Genomic DNA, 19,451 nt, shown 5'->3' with positions numbered 1-19,451 from the left:
GGTGTATTACACACACTATTGCACGTGTATAATGCGTGCTTCATTTTCGTAGGACACTCACACATTCAAAAGCCTGCTTCACCATGCGGCGTATTGAATATAGCCTATTGGTATTCTATTTATTATCTGTTCTGTGCACCTACCTATGTGGCCGAATAGTTTAGGCGTGCCATGGGGGATCCGATGAAAATAGTGCAACCTTTTTCAGTCATATTTTTTTCCGTTGAATTAAGAATACGAATATTAAAGATGGTGTTGGTTAGTTTTTCTTTTTTAATTCATTTAGGCCTGCCTAAACCAAACCATAAGGGATACATTATATTGTTCTATTTATAAAATATCTAAAACTATATACGATTTAATGGCATAATGCCATTAATTGCATAATGGCCTGGCCTATGCAGGTTTTAATTAATTTTAAAAACTAATCAATACTATCTGCATATTATTAGATAATGTACACAATCTTAGTTCAATGAAAATAAATATATATGACTGACAAGGTTGAATGTGTACTATTTATGACGGATCTTGACAGCCTACTTCCACCCTTCGATAGTGGTATGAGCATATACTTTTTGACCATATAAAAAAACCTTTTGTGTCAAATTAGTAGGTATCTAACCTTACTACTATCTCAAGAAAGATCACAAACATTACATTAAAACAAATCACACTTTCTACTATGCTAGTAAACAAACTTAACTGCGGGGTGAACCTACATGCACTGGTGAAATTATAATTCTGGTTTATTTGATGTTTAATGTATCACGAAATTAGTATCATTTTTTACCGTATATGTATCTGGATATTATGTCCGATCCCAAATACCAAACACTTCCGTCTTAATTAAAGATTTTTCACAGATATATTGTATGAACACTATATTCCATAGAAACCTAGATTAGGTACACTGAAACACGTCGAACTGTTTTCAAATTTCGAACACCAACCAATCTTGCGCAAACGATAAACTGTACTGACAAACGAAACCCGACCCGTTCGCTATGGCTTACTGATTTACTATGGTTAAAATATAAGTAATATTTTTTAAGAGTCGGCCGATTGCGAGAATCACAAAATAGGAGCTTCCAAGTGTGGAATTGTTGTAATCAAAGCGTAGGCAGGATGCGTCGACTGGGCGATTGACGATACAGCCAGAACTCGGCGATATTGTCATCTCATCTCACAAGTCACAATGACAAATAGTGCATGGACGATATTGTTGTTGTTGGCATGTTGTAAATATTGTATAATGCAGCGGTTGTCAAGTCTTAAACTGAAATATTCACAAACCCCAGAGGTAGTGCTTATCGCTGGTAAAAATTTGATTATTTCGATGTAAAAAGAATTGGTTTACGACACAAGCTTTGGAACGATACAGCTGTCGCAGCTCCATTTAAGAAAGATATGCCTAGACTTAAAAGCGTACTAAAGTGTCAATAAGTTATCGTATAGCATCGATTATGACATATTATGGTCCGAACACATTACCACCACGTCACCTGCTGTCACGCTGAGATAGAATAGAGGTAATGTGTCCGGACCATTACTTCACGTCACATGAGTGCTATAACAATTTGAACAATCAATAATAAAAACTGACAACCTCCAAAAACATTGTATTAATAACCTGTCATTTATGGCTCCCTTCAAACCTCTAAAAACAGACATGTGTGACACCACGTGAATTGAAAATGTGTAAATTGTAAAAAAAAAAATTAAAAGTTCAATCACGCGTGAGGTCACCTAATTGTGGTAGCAGATTTTACTAACTGACACTGTTCGTTCGTTTCGGCTCAAAATGCGCTATATACCACGAGCCCACGTGCGCTCACGTGACGTGCCCGCAATGTGTTTCTATCATAACAGTCAAGATAATTCAACATAATTATATGCGAATAGACGGATAATCACCATTCAGATCGCTTGTATTCAGAAAACTGGTGGTATCACGAGGTAAAGTCCTATGTTTGAACGATTAAAAAATATTTGAACGGCGGCAATATGAATTTGTTGACATCGATTTCGATTAACTAATATTTTAAGGTTATCGAAAAATGCATTATTGTAGTGTAGACATATTCACAATCACCGTTCCGTTTATCACTCATTGGGCATGGACAGGCTAAAGCAATCAATTGAGGACAAAATGCCAACTCTGGGTAACGGAAAGGGTATCATTTTCCAACACGTTAATTATAATACGATAAAAAGAACTTTTTATATACAACGTTTTTAAATTTTCTGTTGTATTATGCTCAATATGCTCAAACTTGTACTTGATATGAAGTAAATATAAAACAAACAAACAAAGAAATATAGAATACTGAAATGTCATTTTGACATTTCATTTTGATTTCCATAGTAACGCACGTATATATTAATAATTTAGTTGCTAGGACCACCCCCTTAGCAACCAATAATAGTCTTTTACTTTTTACGGATTTTTCTGAAATAACTTTCCATACAAAACAGAATTAACTGAAAATGAATTCAATTCTGCTTAAAGATGGCTAAAAATATTAAAAGAATGCATTGGAATCGTGTTCTGATATATTCTAAAAGTTTCAAATGTTTAGCTGGTCGGGAAGTTAGTTAAAAATCGAATGCAAGATTTGTACTGGACAAACAACCACCGGACAAACAAGAATACGAGCTAATAAAAAAGTTGTAATGTAAAAATGGAGACAGTTTAAATGGGAAGTCGTGGCACATTCATCATATTCTACTGACCTGGTACCGTTAGAGATTATCACCTTTTCCAGTTTCTAAAACCATATTAATTAGAGACAGTTTAGTACAAAATATGTAAGCGCAGAAAGATTTCGTAATATTGTTTAAAATATAAAAGGGTACCGCGACTGAAATACATCAGGAAACATCCCTTTATGATGTTTTTCTTCAACAGCGTTAGCTTTTCCGAATGCTGACTTATACTACATTTCAATCGCTAACACATGGAAACATTACAGAGATCACTTGAATGGCTTCTGCCATGAGCCCGAAAAAATAAGAAAGTGCACACGGTTACAGCCCAAAAAGAGAAAAAGACCAAAGATAAAAATATTGTTTTAGATCACTTTTTCAAAACACATTGATGACAACACTGCTGCATAGCATAGCCATAGATACATATCCAACTCGTCGATCGCATCAATAGATGTTGATCGATCACACCATACATAGGAATTGAGTGGTCGACATAAAAAGCGTGTGCATTCATTCAGTTTTAATACAATATGATTTCATTGAAGTTTTGAAGAGGAAGCAGTAACCATAACTGTTTTTAATAAATATTTTTTAATGTCCCTCTGAGGCGGCCGAAACCGGTACAATTGTTTATTAAAATTATTAGATAATACAATGCATTTCCACTATGAATTGACAGTTATCACAATTAAAGAAAATACTATTTTTATTTCCTTAACCAGCTTATGTAAATGTTGTTTTCAAATTAACTACGAGAAACCCCAAATGACCTCGTCGTATTACCCGATTTTTATTGTTATCAGTCACGGCATGCCGCTGGAGTGAGAGAAAGAGAATATATGAATTCTCGCGCTTTAAACTGGAGCGTAGTTTCTACGTACCGTGGCGCAGTAGACGTTTTAGACGTCGAGATAATAATCTGACAAATACCCAAAACGGCTAAAACTTATAATTTTCATGACGAATGGGAAATAAAGTATTTTTGTTGAAAGACATGTGTTCTGTTTGTAACGCCTCAGTGTCATTAGCCAAATAATATAATAAATGCGTTTAACGAGTTTAAGAATGACAATGAAAGTGTGCGATAGATCCATGCCAGTTTTACACTGGACAGTAGATCACCGCCTACTTGAAGTTGGACATGCCTGGCATACAATATGTTTAGTGTACCTCCACATTGTTCAGATAATTAATACCAACAATGGGAGAGTTTACGAGGCGATTTTCTGGCGGCGGAGCGCCCTGGGACGCCCATTAAGCCGGTGCTAGTTCGAATTATGGCTTTATTAGAGTTAATTGAACGTAACAACCGAATCGACAATGACATTTGAAAATTGACGGATGCTGGTTGCTGCCGTACAGCGACTGGTCAGTGGTCAATCGGCGGATTCATGGGATTCACATTATATTGCCCCCCCCCCCATAGAACAATAATGGCGTAATTATGTTACATTAGAAAATTGCATAAATGCGGAAGAGCAGAACACGAAATATTATCATGATTATCGTATGCATTTTATATAATAACTAAAACTCATAATTAGTAATGAGTAGTGAGTCGGGAATATTCTCCAAAAGATTATTATTCGCGAAATTTCGAGTTTCGTATTTATAAAACACAATACAGGTAATGGTTCCAGTGGCGCACCCAGGCGGGGGGGGGGGGGCAAGGGGCCCTGGCACCCCCCAAAAATGAAAATTATCAGAATGATTTTAAACACTGAAATTGAAAGCCAATAAACTATACCTTTGAGCTTAGACAAATAAAAACACGGCAAAAAATGATATGTAATAATTCTCCAGCAACCTTTTTAGAAAAATTTCTTAGATTTTTAACACAAAAATTTCGAAACACTAATGTCAGGTGTTTTTAGAAACCCAATCCCTAATGGAACTGTCAAAAAATTCTCGGTGTCCACCCGAATTCCGGAGTGGTGTAGGTCATGGCTGGGGAGGGCTGACAGGGCTCTAGCCTGGGGGCCCGGGGTGTGGGGGGCCCGGCGTGTCAGGTTGACCAGATAAGTGAGATAAACACACATCATAAATTAGCTTTAATAGTAAAAAAAGTCGCCTGCGGCGCTATTATACTTCATGACTATTTTCAATTACTTATATAATTGTGCAATATATTGTTTGATTATTATGTCTCGATACTCGACAGCTCCATTATTAAAGTAGATGTATTAAAAATCGCCAATAATTCACTGTATAAGTACCCTTAATTTGAACTAAAACATAATTTGAAAAACGTTAATGTAGTGTTTCACACTGCCTTTAATCTTAGCGTTAGATAGGGGGGCCCCAAATATCCTAGCCCGAGGGCCCGTTTCAGGATGTGGGGACCATGGTGTAGGTACGCCGAGTGCAATAGACAAAAGACCAATAAACGAGAAATTAGGCTGTGAAGAAGAAAAAGAGCCTATAGGACTAATTTACATTCTCCTCCTTGGGCCCCCCCCAATATTAAATCCTGGGTGCGCCACTGAATGGTTCCCTCTCTTGCTGCTGTTAAAATATAGCACTTATTGAAACAATACAACCAACTTATTGTAATTGTTACAATAAGTGCTAATACTTTGATACAAACCTACCCTAAGTTTGATAATATCTATCACTTTATCACTTTAGCGGTCGATAAGTATAGAATAGACCCACATGTCCCAAACGTACCCCCCGCGATCAGCTTGTATCTGTTACCAGTTTAATTTTATCATAACAAATATGTTGGTTTGCGTCCAGGCTAATATAATTATGTATTTTTTCGCGATAACAAACTACTGTGGTAATCAGCACTGGCAATGAGATTCAAACCCCCGCAACCACACAAAATTATATCGTCCCCCCTTATACCAGCAGAGGCACCTAGGGGAAAAATACGAAGCTTACAATATGAGACATTTTTTTGATAAATTTACAATTTCAACTGCATTTCAAAAAAAAAATCAGAATTTGTTACATATTTATCTCCCCAGTTACGTTATTATTACATTATATTTTATGGTCATATTTATAATTAAAATTTAGTTTATCAAAAATCTTATTTAGGTATGGTCCCAATATTTGATATAAATAAAAAGGATTTCAAGTTATACACATTTTTGATAAACTAAATTTTAATAATAAATATGACCATAAAAATTTTATATAATAATAACGTAACCGGGGAGATAAATATGTAACAAATTCTGATTTTCTTTGACTTAAAAAAAAAATATTTCTTTTTAATGTTTTCAGATACATATTATTTATTAATCAATACAGTTGAAATTGTAAATTATCAAAAAAATGTCTCAAATTGCAAGCTTCGTATTTTTCTGCTAGGTGCCTCTGCTGGTATAAGGATCCCCCTTAAGTAGATATTGACAGAAAACGTGACACTTTTTGTATGTGACTCATAACAATATTACCACTCAGAAAGGTAGGTACTTGTACACAAAAAATAAACCACTAATATTATTATGCGCAATCACTGTCATTGTCAATAATAATATTTTTGATTATTGTAGGGGGTGGCTCAAAATCAGTCGACGCATCGGGCCTCCAGGTTCCTAAACCCGCCATTGATGTGACGTGAAAGATTCACTTTCAAAACACAATTATCACAATCACACACGCAAATGAATGTACGTGTATTGACAATAATACACTGATTGACTGTTTACTTAAAAATCATCACTGCCACATGATTATTGTGGCCCATACGGAAAAATAAATAATCATGTCCGATAGAAAATGAGTAGGTATTAATTATTAACCGCAATACTGCACTTAATGCAACACTAAACTAGTAATAACTCTCAAAAATACAATTTCCTGTCGACCAATCCTACATGTTGTATAAAATCAGAAATTAATCTTATCAGACATTTTTTATTCTTGATATTATTATGATAATGTAGGATGAATGATAGGTAATCACACGGCCTTCGATGAATTTCAGTGTACGTTTATATATTTGCAATCGCTTATATGTATAATATAATATTCAGAAGCGCACGTCATTATGTGCAATGCAGTGGCGAAGGGAGAAGGTAGGCTGTTAAGATCCGACATAAATAGTCACACTAAACTTTATCAGTCAAACGTATTAGTTTTCATTGAACTAAGCATACAATGTGTAGATAGTGTTTGTAATTTTTTTTAATTCAACTAAACCCTGCCTAAATTCTATTAAGCCATAATAGTTTTCATATACAATGGGCGATCCAACAAAAATAGTGCATACATATTCAAAAGAAGCTGTCTTCTTTTAAAAAATATTAATAAAAAAATAAACACATTTTTATTTTAGAAAAATGTAATTAAATAAAATATTAAATAAATTATTAAACTTGAATAACAAGTTAAAATAAATAAATAATGGAGTTGCCAGGTTCGGCAGCTCTTTTGGCTGAAGACAAATTATATAGTCTGGCTTTTAAGACATGCGGACCCTTGGGATCATTCATCACTTGACTGATATAATAGGTGAGTGCCACTCAACTGAGCATCCAAGACATCAAATAAGCATAGGAATCCAAAGAGACAATAGTCTTTGTTATGGGTACTCTTGCGGTATCCATGAGACGCCTAGGATATATATATATATATATTTTAAAACCATGTCCGATCCTAAGAAGATTGTGCGTGCCTCCACAGAGTGGAGATAGTAGCAACAGATTTTTTTTTTACAAAAAAAAGGATGTTAGACACTTGCTCAACCTATTAGGTCCATACTCTGGGTCCAAAAAACATGTGTATTTGCCAGACCCGAGATTCGAACCCGGGACACACGACATTATAGACCTGACCCATAACCGCTTGGCCACCATGGGGCCACACAAAAGAATAGGTAACTTAAAACTATCACAGTTTACAAATTACATACATTTAAAATATTAATTATTTATACTGCATTAAAACCGAATTCGTATATTAGGTACCTATTTTAAAGCGGTATATGTACTTACTTTAAACAAAACTAAAGTTTGTAAAATATTATAATATTATAATTATCAGTAAAAGATAAAACTAATAATATCACATACTTTATTTAAATTTTAAAGAAAGACACAGGATCGGATGCGACGGAGGGAATCCACCGGTGGACGTCTATAGTCAGAACAACAATTTACACAGTAAAACAAATGGGCAAGGATTAACGAATATGACATTACACATAAGAAGGTTGAGTGAAATACAAGATTTTACAACAGACTATTAAGTGTTTCTGAATCAAACATCAGTGGGTGTATGTGCATTGGACTTCTGTACCGAGTGGTGAACGTTGGAGGTAGATTGTGGAGATCCGACATGAATAATCCACACTAAACTTTGTCAGTCATACTTATTTGTTTTCATTCAACCAAGAATACAAATTGTAGATGGTGCTGGTTAACTTTTAAAATTCAATTAAATCCTGCCAAACCAAATATAATTGATAAAAAATATTTTTCTATCTATAAAATATTTAAAATTATGCCATTAAATTATACAGAAGATATTTTATAGATAGAAAAATATTCTATTATGGTTTGATATAGGTAGGGTTTAATCTAATTTAAAAAACCATCTGAAATTTGTATTCTTTCTTCTTTTCTTTCGACCATGTCCGATCCTAATAGGATCATATGGGCCTCCACAGGGTAGAGGTTTGTATTAACAGATTTTGTTTTTTACGAGAAATGTATGTCGGTCACTTGCTCAACCTATTAGGTCCATACCCTGACTCACACACAAATTGAAAAACAACATGTGTAATTGCCAGACCCAGGATTCGAATCTGAGACCCACGGCGTGATAGTCCAACGCTTAAGCCGCGCGGCCACCGTGGGTGCCTAAAGTATTCTTAGTTCAATGAAAACAAATAAGTATGACTGACAAAGTTTGGTGTGGATTATTCATGTCGGATCTCCACCCTTTGGCACTGTCTGTATCTACATCTTGATAATAACAAAAATACATACCAACCTTATCTTTTAATTCACAAATATGAGTGAATCAACTGACAGGGCACTAGTTCAAAAGAACATAGTAATCATACAATTAAGATTTGTATAAACAATATTGCAATAATGTACTAAAAGTATGTATCACTTATCAGCAATTTAACTGGACAAAAAATGTATTCAAAAAGAAAAAAAAGGGTGTGTGTGATGAACTTTACAGACACATAGATTACCTATTAGTAATGGCTATAATAGTAAATTTAGAAAATTCAACTTGATGAGACTCGCGCCTGTACTCAGTTAATACTAAATGCCGCCTATTTGATGCTTGCATTCTGACGGTGCTGCATTACGGTTGTATACTGAGTTTTGAGAACAAATGTTTGCGGTGGATACTAGGTACACGGTGGTATAACATTAGGAGTAACGAGGAGATAAGAGAGCGGACCATGCAGTCACACCAAGATGCCTAATTTCAACCCGGCAAGCCAACCTGATTTCGGTGTTCGGAAGGCTACTAAATACTATCGAAAACGGTCAAAGTAGAGAGTAAATTGCATATATCTTGCAGTGGTATTTTATTTGAAATAAAATACTTAATTAAAATTGGACTATCACCTATATATTACTTACAATTTCATATTGTCATCTGTTTAAGGAATATCTAGTAGGTTTCTTCTATATTTATATATAGATAAAAATTGTCACTCACACCTAGCTTGCTAATAAAAAGGTCTAAGGATCGATCTCATCCGCTGCATTTGTGGAAATCAAGAGTTTTTTACCATATTTAACATGAATAAAAAAAGACAAAGGAGTGAAATAGTTGCGGTGATATTAAAAGAAATATTTGCCTTTGATATCACCTAGTGGCATGTCTATAAGACGGAACAGAGCAACGCAGATGATTCAAACGGGCACCAACAATTAGGAATGTTAGACCATGTGCATACGATAACCATTTGTGAGTCGCACTGACTTATAAGTTAGCATCTGTCTATGATTGCAGCTGCCCAGGTAAAACGCTTAAATCAAAGCACAAACTGTCATGGCACAGAAAATATACCCGTTACAGTGCAAGGATCTAAGAAGGTAAGTAGTAGATTTACCATTGGGCTAAATCTATGAAAAAACCAAGAGTGAGATTTTTTTTAAAATTATGTTTTGATTGGTTGGATTTATTCGGGGATCCCATATGTATTAGCCAAGGGTTCCTTTAAGTTAAATATTAATCAGCAGCGGCTGGCTGTAGACTTTTCAAGCACATATTTGAGTAGCATCCAACAGTCGCACTCTACGCAGCATGTGCCAGCATTTCCTTCACCTTGGTCATGCAGATATAATCAAAATTAAATTAATATTATTCCCACCCTACCATAAGAAATCAATAATAAAATATTATATAAAATTTTTGTATCCCTCCATACCATTTTTTGTGGATTTTTTTTTTCTTCGACCATGTCTGCTGGGCCTTGCTATGAGGTTTGTATTAACAGATTTTTATCTTTATGAGAAATGGATGTCAGCCACTTGCTCAACCTATTAGATCCATACTCTAACTCAAACATTAATTGAAGAACAATAGGTATGTGTGTTTGTCAAACCCAGGATTCGAATCTGGGACCCACGACGCAATAGGCCGAAGCTTAAGCTGCCATCTTGGGTTAGTGGGTTGGTTTAGGAAATGAATAAATATTATTTGATTTGCAATACGAATTGCGAATTATTACTACATAGTATGCTCTAACTGAGAATTACGGATCTTTTCACAACAGCTATAATCTAAAATAGTTAAAGCTATAAATAACTCACAAGTGTTACCTAATCATTTATATTCAATTAAATTGTTAGTCGCAGAATTAAAATTAGCATACTATTGATGATGGTAAACGAGTGATAAAACCGATAACTGATCATTATTCTGTATGGAAAACAACGTGCGGGCTTTACAACAAAGGCATGGTAATTTATTAATTTGTAAGTATAAAGGACCAGCATAGAAAGCGGACCAGGTATTGGGACGGAATTAGCACATTTTATGACGCAGCAGCCTGTATCAATGAGAGGGAATCCCTGACAATGAATAAATGTTATCGACAGTTTAAAATTATCATAAAAAGTAAATCAATATTTTCACTCCTAAGCAGAGTGAGAGTATGATCCAATACACTATACAGAGTGGAAAGAAACATTGGAAAATTAAAATCAAGAGAAGCAGTACATCATAATTAATCATTACATTCAATGCCGTACATATTTACAAGTCGTGAATGTCGATCTATGCAACAGATTGCTCTTGAATACTTTAAATTGCATTATAAATGCCATTAATAAGTACAACAATAATTTCCAACCGAGATATAGCGCATACACAATTCCAATTATTTTATATAAAAATGTCAGTGGCATGGCGCATGCGCAGTCGGTGTTAATAAGTGGATATCTATGTTATTTTGAATCAATAAAAATAACAGAAACGAACTATCGTGTTAACTACTTGAATAGCCCTATAGGGACGTATCTCAGTCGTAAAGCGACATATAATTAATTGTAGCTTATATTACAGTAAAAAACCAGTGTCCTGTCCTGTATGCTTTATAAAGAGTGAAAATTTTGAATTACTAATGTATCTATTGCTGATAAATCGGCAGATTTAGATGATTAGAATTTAATATAATTTCATAATATGCTAATAATGTCATTCATTTTGTGATTCATTTTGCAACTAGTGTACACCTTCAGTATTTCTTTAGCATGAACTAGAAGTCTTTCAAACAAAATAATAAGCATCTATCATAAGAATCTGTGTAAATAAAAAAGATTACTCACCGAAAAGAAGTCATTGTTGACGCAATCACGGAGATCCGGTTCGCTGGCGGTTCCTTCCAGATGCCCCCACACTCCCGGCGATCCCCTCCGCTCCCGTTTCACCCCTGCAGAAGACTTGCACACATCCTCCACGCTCACACTCGGCCGAGATAGGCCGAACACCTTAGGACTTAGCTTGTACTTTAATAGAGAATCTTTACTGAACGTTTGACGGTAGCCGTTCACCTCGGATGGTAACATATTGGAAGCGTTAACCACATGCTTTGTCTTATTGGAAAACATTGTTTTCTTGGATTTCTTGGCTTTTATTTTCACGTTGCTTGGGTGTAGAAAATTGTGTTGCTCTTTATCGGTGCACTTCTTCGTGGTAACGCGGGAGGCGTCTTTCACTTTAGAATTTTTCAAACCGAAAATTAAAATATCGTCTACAGAAGTCCGCAATTTTCGCGATTCGGATTTAGCTTTCGACGAATTTGCAACAATCTCGTCGTGACTTTTGGAACTATAGATCGATATATCATCTGTCGAATAGTTTTTATCTTTTTTACTGCCGTAATCGTGGCTTTTGGAAGACGTGACGCTCATATCGTCATAAAAACAAGATGTCACTAAGTCACTGTTAGTGGTATCATGAAAATAGTCAGGGGGACATTCGGCAACATCAACGGCGCGTTCCGAATAGAGCGCCTGCCGTCGATCCGTCCAGTTAAATTTATCAGATTTAGTATAACACTTTTCATCATTGGCCAAGTTTTCATTGTAAATGTTGTTCTCATCAGGGTATATGATCTCATAGTGATGCTCTTCATAGCGAGTCGAGCCGTCAGGATAGACCGGATCGTAATGTGGCGATCCACCACCCACCGATGTAAGTCTCCGATCGTATGGCTGCCGCGAATGTTCATGAAAATTACCGCTTCTATTGGGAGATTTGCATGAATCAGTCTTTCTCGTTTTGTCACTGGGATCATAACGGTCAGGCGTAGCTCTCACGGTTAGTTTATTTTTCACAGCGTGCTTTTGAATTCCAGTTAAAGAATGCAGATATCGGCCAGCGGAAGTCGAAGGAATTTTAATTTCATCGACTCCAAAGCGGATCCTCTCGCCCACACCGGCCTCGGAGGGCTCCCCGGTCGACTTCTTGGAATAAAAAATATTCTCGGGAGCCAGCTGCGCTCGGATATTTCCCGGGAGTGCAGGGTCTCCGTGATTGAGAGGTCTTCCCTGGCCGCCAAAACCCTCTACCACAGGCATGGTGTTGGAGAGAAATTGGCCATGCGGATCGAGCTCTAAGCCGACAACTCCGGATGGCCTCGCCTCTCGCGGCGGAACAATCTTCCCATCTCTTAAATGAAATGCAGGACCAGCACGTGGAACGTTAAAATTGTTCCTTGCCGGATTGGGAAAATCAACGACCAGAATTCTGTCTGATATATTCTGACAGTCATTGTGAAAGCCAATGCCTGAGTCACTATTGCTAGACGTGGTGGTGACTTCGCTGTGGTTGCTAGGCTGAGGAGAGTTCGCTGCAAACTCGTTTCCATGGACACGGCCAGCACCTGGTTCTCTCAAATCCTCCAACTCTCTCGGATCATTTTCTATCCGATTATCATTTTGAAAAGCAATGCCATTATCATTCTGCAAAATGTTCCCGTCCATAGGACGATCGACCCTAATGTTTGGTTTTGCATCTTGAAGCAGCTTAGGTCGGTTAATCTTACGCACAAAATTGACCCCCCGCGGGCTGCGAGACTTCCTGTCTAAATTCGAGAGGCGAGAGATATTTTCGATGTTACATTTTCCAGAAAAACCGTTTGGAGGTTTCAAAGAGTACATAATTCTGATAATGTTGACAATGTATTCAGAATTATTTGGGAACTCCAAACATGTACCTGAGACAGGGTCGATAGTGCAGGCAACTCTGAATGCATCAGCTTTTTTCACGTGAGTCTGGTGGTCCACGATCTGAGTGTCGATCATGAACACGTGGCAACTGTTGGAGATGGCCATGTCGTACTCCCTCCGTTCTTCCTCTCCGATTGAGGGCTCGCTTCCATGTCGCACATCGTCAAAATCATGCATTTCGATAGGATAAGTGGCACTCGTGACCAGACCGAAGAATCTGTAATCATTTTCTGAGCTGCAGCTCACGTAGTTGAGTCTTTTGGCCGGGTACTCAGCAAGCAGTTCTCCGGTCGCACTCTTGAGAGTCATGCGGGAGGGCAGGACAGTCATGAGAACAGTGCAGGGGGTTCGCTTCTCCTGACGCATCTTCCTTATACAGCTCCTCACCGTCTGGAGTTTAGAACCGGTGGCGATCTGTTTGGGCATTTCAATGGTCCCCAGATAACCGACGACCGCACGGCATTCCACAGAAGACTCCTGTTCTATCAATTTAATAATTGGCTCAACTTTGGCGCTTGAGGTTGGAGGTTTGTGAACGTCTTCAACGGCGATACCGGGAACCTCGGCAACATTTGAGGACTGGCAGACTGCAACATTATCTGAAATTTGAACATCACAATTTTACTACAAAGCAATATAATTATTATTGTCAAAAATGCTGAAGAAACACTTTTTCTACCAGATGCAAGTCTTCTGCCTGTAGGCTGTGGAAATCCGACAAATAATAGTGCACATTAAACTTTGTCAGACATATTTATTTGTTTTCATTCAACTAAAAATACAATTTGCAGAGGGTGTTGGTTAGTTTTTTAAATTCAATTAAACTCTGCCTAAACCACATGATAATAGATAAAACGATAAAATTATACCATTAAATCATACAATATTTTATGGATAGAAGAATATTTTTTATGGTTTAGTTTAGGCAAGGTTTAATTGAATTTTAAAAACTAATCAACACCACATGCAATAAATTTGTAATCTTAAACATACATAACTTGAAAACACCTCAGATATACCTATACCCATTAGAAAAATTATATTTGAAAAAAATAAATAAACCGACGGGATTTGAACCCGTATAACCATTGGTGTCGCGCCAATCTTTAGTTATGTATGTTTAATGTATGGAATTTTACATTCTCAAAATCTTGTGAATTCATTTAATAAAAGAAATGGTTTAATTATAATCTTAGTTGAATGAAAATAATTATAATGTCTGACAACGTTTAGTGTACGCTACATTTGTCAGATCTCCATAGCCTACCTCTACCATTATCGTTTGACTTGCATGGGTTATGGGTTTAATTGAATAATTTTAGAAATTAACTAACACAATCTGTAATTTGTATTCTAATAGACGCAGTGTTTCCCAACGTGGGGCGTAAACCCCACTGGGGGGCAATGTGCAAATTGTTAATATTTGTTACATTTTTTTTGTGGAAAAACGCATTTTCGAAATATTTTTTTTTGATATTGCAACCCTGACTTTCCGAGAAAAAGACGGCAGCACTGTTATATTTGTACTTTTCCTTATTATTTTGACGGAAAAATGGGAGAAATATGAAGGAGAAATTTGAAAAAAGATTAATACATTCATTATTCTCTTTATTCTAGTGAGGTAACTATAAAATTTTGATAGGGGGCATGGAGATTTTTGAAGCGTAGAAGTGGGGCATGGCACAAATAAGGTTGGGAAATAGAGCCTCAAGTGCATGGATTTACTGGCCTAATAGTGTGTAAATTAAACTATCGTGATAATAAATGTTTACACGCAAAAGTGTTGACTGCCTCGCCAATGTCATTCTTTAAGAGTAAGCAAGATGCGTTGTTATCATTGTATGGTGCTATTTGATAGGTTGTGAAAATTAGTAAACGTCAAAATGCTCTACGCGTTGTAGTTCGTATATTTTCAGGCAGGTTTGCCACTATCGTTCTACTGCGCAGGTGCAGATCGCACGAGTTCTAACTATCGCGTGAAAATTCAGAAGCTGCTGTCCTTTTTTTGATCCATGCATGCAATCATGCAACTTGCACAATGATATGTACTGTCAACAGTATATCCATGCATGTGTAAACGGGGTATTAGTTCAATGAAAACAATTAAGTGTGACCAGGACCGTACGTAGCGGCTGGCAAATAAGGCTATTGCCCTGGACGCCGAGGGGCTGCAGGAGCATATGGGGTGCAAAAATAATGCCAGGAATTTTAAGAAAACTCAAGTCACTAACTCATAACTCTGTAAATGATAAATTAAAATAATTAAGAAACTTCAGTTACTTAACTAATAAAAGCGAAACTTTCCTATTCGAAATGGATAAATAATGGTAGCCGCGATAGTTTCTACACTAACGATGTGCTGGGGCCGAAAGCATGGACGTATTAATCTATGGATAGGTAACTATTTAAGATCTTATGACTTATGGTCGGAGTGCCAATCTGACGTTTCATAACAAAATTCTCCAGAATTTTCCATTGTATATTACGAAATGAAAAATACCACATATCGTCGTTGAAACTAGAAAATTGTGTAACTCCAAAAACACTACTTTACAGGAGAGACAAAAAACATTATGGTTTCCTATACAAATGTATGGTTTTGGAGTGAAATCATCCATGATTTAACAATGATACAATTTTTCTGTAATTACAAAATTTGCAAGACGGATAGATATTATCAACGGCCACTAGATGGCATTCAAAGTCAATTTTCGATTAAAACGGAGTTACACAATTTTCTAGTTTCAACGATGATATCGTCACCGTTCAGGCAAAAGTCACCAACCCTAAAAACATAGTTTTGAGATATAGCAATTTGAAAGTTTGAAAATGCAGGAAAAATCAGATTTTAATGTTTTTAAGGTTTTATCTACATTAAATTATTTTCTCATGTCTTCTTAATAATTTCTTTAAGGTACTTTTACTTTTTGATGCTAATTAAAACATATGGAAGGTTTTAAAGGAGGCAAGGTAGCTCAAATTATGGTTTGCTTGTTAACAATCTGAACAATGTTAGCCAAAAGAAGCATCAGTAAAACTCACCATCCATAGTATAGTGACTTTTGCTTGTATATTTATCACGAAGGATTTTTTTTTTATAGAGTCAATAATGTCTATTCACCTATAATGACTTTTGCTTGTTAAGATTTTATCGAAAGTCATTTAGTGAAAAACAAATAATTCGGATTTAAGCAAAATTTTACTAACTAATGTACCGAGGTGAGTTTTGCATCCTAAAGAACATAATTTTACGCTTCGGGTGACATACTCAACTCAAAACTGCCATTTTCAGGGTTGGTGACTTTTGCCTGAACGGTGACGATATGGTCTCTGAAATGGCTGAAGACGAAGACCATCTCATAACAACTGAAAGTAGCTTCAGTAAAGATTGTCCTTCTGAATGTGATAGCATTTTATCACAAATGAAATCTCTATTAACTTTTAGACCGGTTCCTCAGTGAAGCTTTTAACAAACGAACTACGAACATGTGCAATGAATCTGGCCAACATATACCAACATGATTTGGATAACACTGAATTTGCAAGCGAAATAGCGAGTTTCAAATATCAAGCAAATTCTTTTCTGTTAGATTTAGCCACCGCATCCCAAATGAAACTTTTGCAATTGATCCATACATACTGTCTTCAAGATGCTTACCTAAATTGTGAAATCGCTCTTTGAAATTTTATTATCATACCAGTTACTGAGCCTTCATGTGAACGAAGTTTTAGCAAAATAAAAATTATCTTCGTTCCTCCATTGGGCAAAAACGTTTATCTGGCTTAACAATTATCTCCATAGAGAACACTATAACCAAAACACTGAGGTATAGACGTATCATTAATGAATTTGCTTCATGCAAAGCGGGAGAAGTTAAATTATAGCAAGAGCATATTACTTAATTTTGTATATTTATTTGAAATGATTCAAATGAATAAATAAATAATTATAATTATGAATCAGTTTTTGTTCAAAAGTTTTTAATGAAAACCGCTGATCAGACCAGTCATGGTGATCTTGACTGTGTTATGTCTGAGGGCCGTAGAAAGATCTTAGGTCTCTTGGTTAAATATTATTTTGAGGAATAACGTTTTTAATGTTTTGGTGGGGTTGTGGGGGTGCAAAAACTACCTCTTGCCCTGGGCGCCAAAAGACCTTGATACGGCCCTGAGTGTGACAATGAGTTGTGTGCACTGTTTGTGGTGGATCTCCACAGCCTACCTTCACTCTTCGACAATGCAACAAATGACACTAGAAGTTTTACAGTGGTGAACTGCCGTGTCATGTTTGATCGATATTACCTCAAAATGGTTATTTTAAGATAACGCTATTTTTTCGGAGAGTACACAATCAATGTGTAAAATAAGATAGATAAGATAAAAGAGTGTAGACTTCTTTTGTACAATGGAATTCTAAAAATCTTCGGAGAAAAAGAACAAAAAACATTTAGGTAAGTATTGGTAAGTATTTTAGGTAAGTTTGACATTTATTTTGTTGTGCAATATTACAAACCTGGATCTATATGTGCGCCAGTTACTTCTTCAAACATTGCCCCGGTCTTGAGGTCCCTGACAACTTTAATGGCACGGACCTGCTCCAAGCCCGGATTGACCATAGCGCTGACATTGTTGATATCATTCTTATTGCTTATACTAGGATTGATTATCACGCAGTGGGCCGAACTGGATGACGCCAAGACAGGTTTCGAAACTGTTAAATTATCTTTGTTCAAATTGTTGGACACGCCTGACGACGGTTTATATTCTCTGTTGCAGATATCTTGATCGATAACCACATTGTTTGCGGTTTTTATAGCACTAGGACTGTAATTAGAGATCCTACCCGCTTTGTGCATGCGAGATTTATTTGCATGAGGATATTTCGGCCTCTGCCGATTGGCTGATCTGCCATTCAAAATATCCTCGTCGGAGCTATCGGAAAAGTAATTTTCTGCAATGGTCATTCGGATAATTCCAACGGAGTTTCCTATGAGTTGGACTACAGCGTCGTGAGGAAGCTTTGAGACATTTAAACCGTTCACAGAGATCAAGAAATCACCAGCGCGCAGGCCTGCAGAATCAGCTGGTGAATCGGATACTATGCATGATAGTATGCACGGCTGCTGTCCCGATATGGTAAATCCGAATCCGTTATGCCCTCGGCCGACTTCGACAGTCCTCACTCCGTAGTTAGGTCTTTTTTTCCTGCGTCTGTGAGGATGCATTTCAAAATATTTTCAAACTTGTTTATTTGCGCGAACTTTTATCGAACATCGTCTTTCTTATCTGACAATTCCCGCAAAAATTGAACTATCACTCGGCGCAGCGAACAAAACTTTAGTCGCCGTTTCCGTCATAACAACTTCGCATTCGGTTATCCTTTACTCGAATAAATGAAAAGTTAACTTTGAAATTATTGACGGACGAACTTTCCCAACTGAATGTTGATATGTCAAGATTCAAGACTCAACAACACCACGTCAACTTGTTTGACAACATAAACTTTAAAATTATATTCGAATCACAATCGCATAGGTATCGAATCACTTGAAATTACTGTCAATGCTGGTTTGTCTCGGAAAAATATAATAAAAAGGGAATTTTTCAAACTTATTGAATCGAATAAGAGTTTCAGATGCATGTACCACAGACTCCATAATATTTTGCCTCAGGCGAAATACGCGCTCGCCATCTCTTTGAAAATATTTTCAACTTTCTAAAGTATCTGTAGGTGTAGATATCTACCAATCATAGCGCGAATTTATTGCGGGAAAAACTATTTTTTAAATTTTCAGCGTGACTTATTTTATCCTTTTTATTATTTATACTAGGTACCTATCTTTTTGTTTTTTATCTGCGGCGGGATATAAAAACACATGGACATTAAATTTGTATGAGAACATTTTAAAATCACAAATACTCGTAAAAGTGAATATTTATAGGGCACCCAAGATGTCGGAATCCGGTGGTAGAACACAGGCAGGCAGGCCAGCATGTCGCTCAGTGACTGATCTAAGTTGGGTACAGCGTTGCTTCTTCCGTCCTAATGTGATAAGAGGCTGCACGGTCCATTATTTT

The 19,451-nt window shown here is 36.4% G+C and overlaps 1 protein-coding gene across 1 annotated transcript in view; it reads right to left on the bottom strand.

The window, feature by feature from the left end:
• Positions 1-19,043, bottom strand: part of loco (regulator of G protein signaling family member locomotion defects) — a 170,040-nt gene extending 150,997 nt beyond the window's left edge. The window contains exons 1-2 of the mRNA XM_085956325.1: positions 17,887-19,043; positions 11,469-13,972 (exon numbers count right to left, since the gene is read on the bottom strand). Coding sequence (XP_085812451.1) covers positions 11,469-13,972; positions 17,887-18,598 — 3,216 coding nt within the window. The 5' untranslated portion in view covers positions 18,599-19,043. The remainder of the gene's footprint in view (positions 1-11,468; positions 13,973-17,886) is intronic.
• Positions 19,044-19,451: the final 408 nt, after the last annotated feature.

This window comes from Rhyacophila brunnea, unplaced genomic scaffold (assembly GCF_057557595.1).
Source record: "Rhyacophila brunnea isolate RB1 unplaced genomic scaffold, BYU_Rbru_1.0 scaffold_6, whole genome shotgun sequence".
Classification (NCBI taxonomy): domain Eukaryota; kingdom Metazoa; phylum Arthropoda; class Insecta; order Trichoptera; family Rhyacophilidae; genus Rhyacophila; species Rhyacophila brunnea.
Note: the sequence above shows the minus strand (reverse complement) of the source record. Positions and strands in the feature narration are given on the sequence as shown.